The sequence below is a fragment of the Chrysochloris asiatica genome, unplaced genomic scaffold (genome assembly GCF_000296735.1).
Source record: "Chrysochloris asiatica unplaced genomic scaffold, ChrAsi1.0 scaffold00015, whole genome shotgun sequence".
Classification (NCBI taxonomy): domain Eukaryota; kingdom Metazoa; phylum Chordata; class Mammalia; order Afrosoricida; family Chrysochloridae; genus Chrysochloris; species Chrysochloris asiatica.
This window is the reverse complement of record NW_006408533.1, coordinates 18088476-18098796: the sequence shown is the minus strand read 5'-3', so window position 1 is coordinate 18098796 and position 10321 is coordinate 18088476. Positions and strand designations below refer to the sequence as shown.

At 42.7% G+C, this 10321-nt stretch overlaps 1 protein-coding gene across 3 annotated transcripts in view; it reads right to left on the bottom strand.

The window, feature by feature from the left end:
• The window catches only part of FHOD3 (formin homology 2 domain containing 3), a 633930-nt gene that overhangs the window by 158296 nt on the left and 465313 nt on the right, over nucleotides 1-10321 (bottom strand). For 2 of the 3 annotated variants that reach the window (XM_006835080.1, XM_006835081.1), the window contains exon 12: nucleotides 3081-3191. In XM_006835080.1, the coding sequence (XP_006835143.1) occupies nucleotides 3081-3191 (111 nt within the window). Of the gene's footprint in view, nucleotides 1-3080; nucleotides 3192-8755; nucleotides 8831-9349; nucleotides 9689-10321 lie in introns of all 3 variants that reach the window. The other variant, XM_006835079.1, reaches the window with a different exon arrangement.

Sequence of the window (10321 nt, the reverse complement as noted above, 5' to 3'; positions counted from 1 at the left end):
ACCAAGAGGCAGTTGTTCCAACAGAAATGGGAACACTGAATGGTTTACAATTAAGAAATGTGTGCAACAATGTTATATTTTCACCATATTTATTCAACCTGTATGCTGAGAAAATAATCCGAGAAGCTGGGTTCTATGAAGAAAAATGAGGCATCAGGATTGGAGGAGACTCATTAATAACCTGAGCTATGCAAATGATAGAACTTTGCTTGCTGAAAGTGAAGAGGACTTAAAATATTTACTGATGAAGATCAAAAAGCACAGCCTTTGGTATGGATTGCATCTTAATGTAAAGAAAACAAAAAATCCTCACCACTGGACTGATAAACAACATTCTTATCAATGGAAAAAAGACTGACGTTGTCAGGAACTTCATTTTCCTGGATCAACTATCAACACTCATAGAAGCAACAATCAAGAAATCAAAAGATGTATTGCATTAGGCAAATCTGCTGCACAAGACCTTTTAAAGTGTTGAAGAGCAAAGATATCAGCTTGAGGACTAAGGTGCGCCTGACCCAAGCTATGGTATTTTCAATAGTCTCATATGCATTCCAAAAGAAACACTAGATCCATTTTGGAAGAAGAGCAGCCAGAGTGCTCCTTAGAGGCCAAGATGGTCAAACGTCGTCTCTCATACTTTGGACATATTGTCAGGAGGGACCAGTCACTGGAGAAGGATATGTTAAGTAAGGTGGAGGGTCAGAGAAAAAGAGGAAGACTCCCAGCAGATGGATCAAGCGTGGCAATAATATTGAGGTTGACCTAGGATTGGACAGTGAGTCAGCACTGACTCCATGGCACCTAACAACAACAAATTGAGTCCCCAGGTGTCTAGCCAGGGATACTCAAAGCTGTGGAAGCTAAGTTTTACCCTGAAAGGTTTTATTTGTTATTAAGCACCAACTCACAGCGACTCTGTATAGGGTTTCCAAGGCTGTACATCTTTGCAGGAGCAAAAAGCCTCATCTTTCTTCCACAGAGCAGCTGGTTGGCTTGAACTGCTGACCCTGTGGTTTGCAGTTCAGTGCTTACTTACAGTGGAGCAACTGGCACTCCAACTGAAAGGTTACATATCACTTCAGAAATCAGCTGTGACACATGGCTGATCTCATTTGATACCCCTTCGTCCTGGGGCTGGGAAACCTTGCTTGCTCTACATCCCACCAAACCTCCAATGGCCAAAAGCTCCAAGCAAAACAAGCTTCAGACACCAGGTTTGTGTTGCTTAACACCCACAATATATTTTGTGAAATACAGCATGTAATTCGGACATTATGTGAACACCAGCCATATTATACACAAGGGTGCTTCAAAAATGTGGAAACATTTCATTATCTTTTAGTTTCATTTTCCCACAATCTTTGAAGCCCCCAGCTATAGAAGAGAGCCTGCAGGATGATCACTTGGGATATGTGCTGCTGCAGCCATGCCCGAGGGACTGTGTGAAAACTCTGGTTCCACTGCCATGCTTCCTGCGTGGTTGTTGCCTGGTCCCTGCCCCCTCCCCTAGCCATGTGTTCCCAGTCCAGCCATCAGCCTCAGGGCCCCACCCCCACCAGTTCCCTTCCCTTTCTTCTCTACCTACTTCCCCAGCACAGGAAGGGTGCTGGGACTCCTCCCTCCTTTCCCCACAGAGTTGCAGCAAAGTACTTCCCCTACATCCCATTCTCCCATCAGGATGTCTTATAACCTTATAGGACCATGGATGTAAATGAGATCTGATGCTGTCCTATCTGTTAAAACAATCACAATAAGAAGTATCACTCATATTTGTTTTAAATTTGGGGTTTGAGGCTAATGTCTCCACGAATTGCTCATGTCTAGATTTTTGGTGAATCATGAGCTGCTAAAAGTTACATCCTATTATCTTCTACATTCCATTCCATTCCTTACCAGGTCCGATGTCCCACAGGATCTGTATGAGGGAGCTCACCATCCTCTCCAGTGCCTCCTCCCATAAGCTCTACAAGTGGGTTTCATCGAGCTACTTCCATGTATTTGCTCATCAAAACAACTCTCTCAGGTATAGGTTGGTTGGTTTAACTGGCATTTAACCCTTAGGGATTAAATGAGCTCTGGTAGCTCATAGTGGTTACAAATCAGGCTGCTAACCTCAAGGTCGGCAGTGTGAAACTACTAGCTGTTCCACAGGAGAAAGATAAGGCTTTCTACTCCCATAAAGATTTATAGCCCCAGAAAGCCTGCACAGGGTAACTATGAGTTGGAACCGACTTCATGGTACTTACCACCAACAACAAATGAGTTGGAGTCCTGGTGTGGCGCTGCTGGTTAATGCACCAGACTGCAAAGCCAGTTGAACTGCAAGGTTGGTGGTTCAACCTCACCAACTGCTCCTTGGAAACCCTATACAGGGTCGCTATGGGTCGCAATCGACTCAACGGCACTTAACACCACCAACAACAAATGAGTTGGAACCCTAACCCTAACCATCTATTTCCTAATTCAACACTTGGCCATATAAAGGTAATTTTTTAATTGTTCTCAAATTACAGTTCTTACTGTTCCCTTGTAATGCATCATTTGCTTCCAGGAGTAATAATTAGTTCATTTCTGGTGGTCTAATACTCATGCCAAGTTAAATTCCTTCCGTGTACCCATACAATTCTTTTCTGTTCTGGTAGGTCCTAGACTAATTGCACAACACCTTAATGGGCCCACAACCTCCTGGTTTACATAGATTTAATAGCTGAAGGTGAAAACTGACGTGCATAATGCAAATTACAGAGCTGATGTAAGACCCAGAGCTAGCTGAAAAGGATGAATCAAAACATTTGCACTGAAATATTTTAGAATAAATTTTTATACTTTCTATGGAAAGTATGCATAAGGAGATGAGATAATAACAATAAAATATCACCTCTAATAAAATATGCATTTATTAGATAAGTAGGGTTGAAAAGAAGAGAAAACATTTTCTGCGTTCAGACTGTTTTTGCTAAAGGAAAATACTTTAGACTGTATCTTGTACTTATACCTTTTGCTTAACCAATCTTAATCAAATGATTGCTCTTACTCAAGGACAGTGAAGACATCAGTGTGCATCTTGTAAAACCCACCTGTCCAGCCTGGCCTCCTGAGGGGGCGAAAGAGATGATGTAGGGGTGGTGGGCACACTAGTTCCAGAGGGTCTTGAGGAGTTGTAAGAGTTGTTGCCAAAGCTGCTGTATCTGAAGAGTGCAGAAGTTTAAGTTGGGAGAAAGACAGAGACAGAATACAAATGAGCACATGGGTAAAATGTAGCAAACCATTTTAATGTTTGCAAGAGAAAGCAGGTCTGAAATGCTAACAGTGTTAGGGATTATTCTCCTCAAAGAGATTTATTAACTGCTTTGTTTTGATGACTTCTTATTAGAGAACTTATCCACCATCTGAAATCATTAGACAGGCGGATTCACGAAAAAGGGTTTAAACAAAATGTCCTATTTCCTGTCATTTTAAATGTATGTTATAACTATTGTTTGAGTCCTGCTGTAGCACTGTGGGTTAATGAGCTGGACTGCCATGTCGTTTTGAATTGCAATGTCAGTGGTTCAAGCTCCTAGCCACTCCTCAGAAACCCTATACATGGTTGTTATGGGTTGGAACTGACTTGATGGCATGTAACAATAACACAACTATTTGCTGACATGAATTGAGTCTAAATTATTTTCAAACCATGAAGATTTTCCTTGCCTTTCCTGAAGCTGCAATTGGTGTTAATTTCATAAAAGGTCTGAAAATATTGGACTGCTTAAAGAATCACCTTTCCTTTCCCCCCACCCCCAAAGGCAGTTTTAGGTATTTTTTAATCAATTGTATTCATTAAATGTAACCCTATTGTGTAATCAATGAAAACTTCTCCAGGATCTTCCGGACTGGCCTGCCTTTTAGTGATTTATGTACTCTTGTTTCATCCAGCCTTTTCCCTGAACCAAAATTACAGCCACTAAATTTCAATGAAGAGGACCTGGTGATACAGCTGTTAAGTGCTCAATTGTTAACTGATGATCAGTGGTTCGAACCCATCAGCCTCTCCATGAAAGAACAATGCGGCCATCTACTTTTGTAAAGATTAAGATCTTGGAACGCCTGTGGGGCAGTTCTATTCTCTCCTATAGTGTTGTTATGAGTTGGACTGACAAGATGGCAACTGGAAGTTTCAGGATTTGTAAAATTTTAGAGGGTTTTTTCCTTCCTCTCCTCTCGTTCTTTAGATGTCCCTTACTAGTTTCTATTCAGCTATTACCATCTAACTCACCCCTGGAGAACAAATCATATGAGGCCTTTGCACAGGGGATGGACAATTAGAAATAAATACAAATAAGGAGATTTGAGAGCTTCGTCACTCAGCCTAGACAGATACAGGGTGGGACTCAATACAGGGTGGGACTCAATACAGGGTGGGACTCATGTCTTTCCCTGAACTGGTGAGGGACATTGTATTGGGTGTTTGGGAGCTCGCGTCACTACGGTGTATGTCCACAAAGACATCCCTGCACATGATGAATCCAGATCAAATACTTATCAACAGTGTGGAGTTAAACACTGGTAGACCTCTGTAAAGCATTTTGCCTTCAAAATGGGTATATCCTTTGACAGAGTAAGCCCACTCTGGGGAATCTAACTGGAGCATTATTTAGATCTCGGTGAAAACCTGGGACCTATCCAACCAAGTAGTAAAGCAAGAACAGCTAAGAGAATATGGTGCATTACTTACTTGTTACAGTAATGTCTGATTTGGGGAAGTGATAACATGGAAGCTGTTTCTTTGTAAGACAACATAAAAAAATCAGGATATAATATTATCTACAGCATTTGAACACAACTCTAAATGTATTCTCAAAAGTAAAAAACTGTGTGTAGGAAAAGATGTTAAAACGTGGAGTTCAGACTTCTGTAACAAATTGCATTATTATAATGGATAATAAAATATTTATGTTGTTGTTAAGTGCCGTCAAGTCAGTTCCGACCCATAGCGACCCTGTACAGGGTTTCCAAGGCTGTAAATCTTTATGGGGGCGCCTCATCTTTCTCCCGCGGAGTGGCTGGTAGTTTCGAACTGCTGGCCTTAAGGTTCACAGCCCGATTCGTAACCACTACACTACCAGAGCTCCTTATTTATATGACCCTCAAATGTACCCTATATTGATAATTTATAGGACTCCCCCAAGTGTATCCCCTATTTCTAACTCTGGTTGGCCTGGCTCTCCCTCTTTCTTTGGTATCATGTGCCAGGCATCTGCTCAGTACCAGGCAGATGGAGATTTTGGCCCATACAATTTCGTCCCTATCATCCTCCTGTGCTAACATACTACCTTCATGGGACTTGGTTTCTGGCCATTCCTTTTCTCTTCTCTTTAAAAACCGACCCTCCATCTGTCCAAGAGGTTTATAACTTTTCTCTCCCGTGAGTATTGGTTTGATTTTTCAAGAGGACCCTTAGAATATAAGCTGCAGAGAGGTAGAAAAGCAAAGGATATAAAGTACAAAAAAAAGCACATACACAAAGAAGCGGAGAAGGGAGGAAAAAACTAATAAGCAAAGAAGAGGGACAGAAGCAGGGCAGGAAGCACTGTGATGCAGGATGGGATGAATGCTGTGACCCGTGGCTTCTGGAAGCTTCTGACAGACTAGGCACCTGATACTGCCCCCTCTGCCCAGACTGTTTCCACCTCGCTGCCTGGTCTCTCAGCTTGGTACTCTAGTAAAGCATCTAAAACAATCCCCTTCCAGCCCAAGTGGACATCCACAGACTGTTTTAACAGAATTACTCTGCTAAAATTATGTGCAAATGATGTTGCAGAACTAAAACAAGCATAATGTGTTTTCCCCTCTTTTGATTTTCCTTATGGCAAAGCAATTAGTCCAAATGTATTATTGCCTGTTCAATTTTCATTCTCAATTTCAAACGAACTAGAGCAAACAATTTACTGTTCAATTTTTTTTTTCTTTCTTTTTTCTCTTTCTAATGACTAAGTGGTTGGGCTCTATTACAAATGTATTCAATTGCAGTCGACCACTGAGTAATCAAATCTGTGACTACACAGATCCACAAAAACCACAGGGAGGGGACATCGGAGAATTTAATAGGTACAGATAATATTTGTACAGTATTTAAATTCCTGTCAGAACAATGACATAAACATTTTAAACTTTGATAAGTTAAATTGAAGTCAATTCTCATTTGTAAGCATGTGGTAGTTTCCCCTCAATTTATGTGTATATCCCTTTAGGTTATTTACATGTATCTACAGCTCCCATCCCTGTGACTATAAGGCCAAGCTAGAGGCACCTGAGGCCCACGAATGCCTCATCAGACGCTGTAAGATCATCACCAGGAAGTCTCAGATCAGCACTGTGGGCTTACAATGCCCTATTGAGAAAGATGAAGTTGTCAGCTGCTAATGGGCACACAGACATTGTTCTTGGAGGAAGTAAGAGTCACGTTAGAAGTGTTCTGTACGAATTCTGTGGAAGTCACAGCAATCCCAGAATTGTAGTCCTGTAAGACGCCTGGAGAGAGTTTACAAGTGTTCATACTTGAGCTAATTTCAGTTCCTCACGTTCTATAATTGCTTTTCCTTAAAGTGGTTCTGCCTGTGGCTACTCCTGGGGTCTTCCAGTTCTGTTTTCCTGCCTCCCCTTCCTTAATTGCCTTCACTTTATCTTTATGGGGGTAAAAAAGGAGCATTCTCAACTGAATGGCAGTTGTGGAGTATTGCCTTCAGCTGCGAAAACCTCCAGGCTGAGGAGCAAAGGAATAGGATAGGAACATGTCATAAATGAACTCTAAGGAGGAAGAAGGTGGTGGTTGTTTTTTAAAATTGAGAGAAAATCTCAGAGCATGGTCTCCTGCCTCACTCTGTCTGCCCACCTATTTTGCTATTACTGGTTGACTTGGCAGCTGCTCTCAACTGTTTGTTTATTCAGGGTGAATTAGACTCCAGAAGTAAGATGTTTCTCTCCAGGATGCATGTTGGCTTGCTCATTTGAATCAAAACATGAAGACTTTTTCTGACAGAAATTAGGTCTCATTTGACTGACAACGGCTTTGCCAATTAGGTCTATGTAGGCGTTGGTTAAATCTGCAGTCCCATGGTTTTGACAACAGTTCATTTAAAGGATATGTATGAAATTTGCAAATTGCATCCTTTGCAACTATTCAAACTTCTGATTAAAAACTTGAGAATGCCTACTTAAAACTTTGAAGGAAATTTCAAGTATTTTAGGTTGTGTATAGGAAGAAAGCCACAAAACAGAACCCCCTCCACAGTTCTAGATGAATTCCCTCCACTTATTAGATAGAAAGCCTGACTCTTGGAGAGACAGGTCATTTTTATGAGCTGCCCTCCAGGTCCAGGTCCTATAAATTTTCCCTCAAAACAAGGTGCAGCTTCTTGCCTGGCACATTGGCAGTGGGAACCCCTAACTTTTTCAGGGCCAGATGGATGAAGATTGAAATATTTGATGATTCTACAGAGAGGACTTGGACAATGAGTATCTCACTAAGGATGACTTGCTGGGAGAACTCTAGCAGGGAGCAGCCAGGTGAAGGCCTTGTCTTAGGATATATTGTGTGGATGAGCCCTACCAGGAGGCAGGGTGATGGACAGACTGCTGGAAAGAAAGGCAGCACATTGTATCATTTCTGTTAGAATCAGACTCTGGGGCAGGCTGCCTGGGCTTGAAACTACTTTCCACTTGAGTGTCTTTAACCAAGTTACTTGTCATCTCTGTGCCTCAGTTTCCTCATCTGTGGTGGCATAGTGGTTGATGGTTAAGCACTTCGCTGACAGTCCAAAGGTCAGCAGTTCAAATCCACCAGCCACCTCACAAGAGCCTGGTTATCTATTTCTGTAAAGATTTGTTGTTGTTCAATGTCATCAAGTTGGTTCCGATTCAAAGCAACCCTGGAACGGGTTTCCGAGGAGCTGCTGGTGGGTTTGAACTGCCAATTTTGTGCAGTTCCGACCGACCTTGCAGTTCAGGGCATTATCCTGAGGTGCCGCATGAGGACTCCTAGGAAGCCACATGATGTAGTTCTACTCTGCACTGAGTTGGAATCGACTAGGTAACAATGGGCTTGGGAGTAGAACCTGCATTTAAGGCTGTTGTTGTTATTAAGTGCCATTGAGTCATTTCTGACCCATAGTGACCCTATATAGGATTTCCAAGGAGTAGCTGGTGAGCTTGAACTGCTGACCTTGCAGTTCAAACAGCTTTACTGTCTGGTGCGCTAACCCACAGCGCCAAGGCATTAAGGGATACAACTATTCATTTCATGAAAGTATCAAATTTGGCTCATCATAAATGCTCAATCAGTCAGCATTAGCTTGCATTACTCAAAGATGGGCATGAATGTCAGAACTACTAATTATTGATTTTGAACAACTGCATATTGAAAATACGCAAACCCTCTCTGCTCTGTCTGGACCTGGCCGGGAGATCTGCATTCATGCCGATGAAGAACAGCTGGTATAGACAAGTGTCTGCAAAGACTCCCTGGGGAGTACTGATCTGCATGCCTCCCACTGCTCCTGCATCCTGGGATCTGGTGAGCACAGAGTGAATCAGTTTTTCTGGGAAAGAATTCCCACAAAGTGATCCAAACTGCAGTGATTAGCCATCTTATGGAAAGCAATGATCAATCTTTAAAAAGTAAAATACATACATTAGACTATAAAACAGGAATCTATTGAAAATAAAAAGGAAATTAAAAATGAAAAAAAAAAAAAAAAGAAAAGACACCCACCTATTAGAAGAGAAAGACCGAAAGTTGTAAGGTTCAGAGGCAGAATGTGTGTTCAACTGGACGGAATCAGTGGAACTGTGAAAGAAAGGAAAACGCCACTAAAAATGTTGCAAGCAAGCAAAGATAGCAAAACACCTTGTTGTATTCCGTAGGTCAAAGCTCCCACACCAGAAGGAAGGGCTCAAGACATAGAGACTTTGACAGATCAAATGTATTTTTAATATTTTTATTTTAAAACCCATTAGTCCTGGTCTGGAATTTTAGCATAAAGCACTCGACTGCAAAGTCAGTTTGAACCACAAAGTCACCCATCCACTCCTTGGAATGGTGTTCAAACTCACCATCCACTCCTTGGAAACCCTATACAAGGTCACTATAAGTCGGAACCCACTCTATTGCACTTTACAACATTTGTTAATTGGATTAGAACAAGAGCTCTTTAGCTCAGACCGAGGGCAGTTTTCTGCATGGCATTTAGTCAGGGGTCATGACATGTCTCTGCCTCAACTGCTCTCTGCTTAAAATCCACACAGACATGCCCCAGGATGCATGCAGCACAAACACTTATCCCTTAACCATGAGGACCAGATCTACCTGTTTTCCTTCTGGGACTCTGTGTCCTTTTCTTTGGTGGATAAGGGAGAATCCTCAAAGTCATAGGAGAAGAGGTGGAAGGGGCTGTGGGGCACGTAGGGCAGCTTTTCTACCACTGTTGGTGATGCCTTTAGGGGGCCAGCTGTGGTGGAGGTAGAAGTGGAGGTGGTCTGAGAAGTCGGGGGTAGCAGCAGGGCAGGCCCTGAGGCCCCACTGCCCAAGGGGCTCTCCACTGCAGTGTTGTCAGGAAGCTGCTTTCTCTGGGATTCTGGGAGGGCTGGCCTGTTGGGAGCATCATGCTTTGTGGTAGGGTTCTGCTCTGAGACAGGGCTGGGCTCGCTGCAGAGAAGAGGTCCACCAGAAGGGAGGAAAGAAGGAAAGAAAAGGGAGAAAGGAGCAAAGGTTAGGAAAGAGAAAAAGACACATAAGAAACCTGCTACTGTTATGGCCACTGCTTCAGAGTCCAGCAGTTTCTTCAAGTGCAGCCCATCACCAAAAGCGTTGGTCTGCTAACCCTGATGCCCTGGGTGTGCTGATCTGGGAGGTGACACTTTCAGAGTGCAAGAAAGCGTCTCTCCAGACCAGGCTGGCTCCGAGCATATGCTGGCCTTTGTGAGGGAATCTGATGGCTCCCAAGGTCCCTTCTGCACACACCGACCCCTCCTCCCCAGGTTTCTCCCTACTGGCTGTATTGGTTTCTAACTCTCCACAATATGAGCTTCACGGCCTCGGTTTCGTGAAACAGAAGACCTGACCTACCTGTTAAGAAGAAGTATTCCACAAAGCCCTGTACTTAGGCTTATATACTTTCATATGCATTGAATTGCTTTCAGATTATTTGATTAAAGCAGGTGTGGAGAAATGGGAAGGAAAAGAAATGCCAGCAAGGTATATAAAGAGTGGGGAAAGGAGAGGCCAAGATGAAGATGACACATTTCATCCAGTTCAGACTTTTCCCAGAGCCTATCTCCA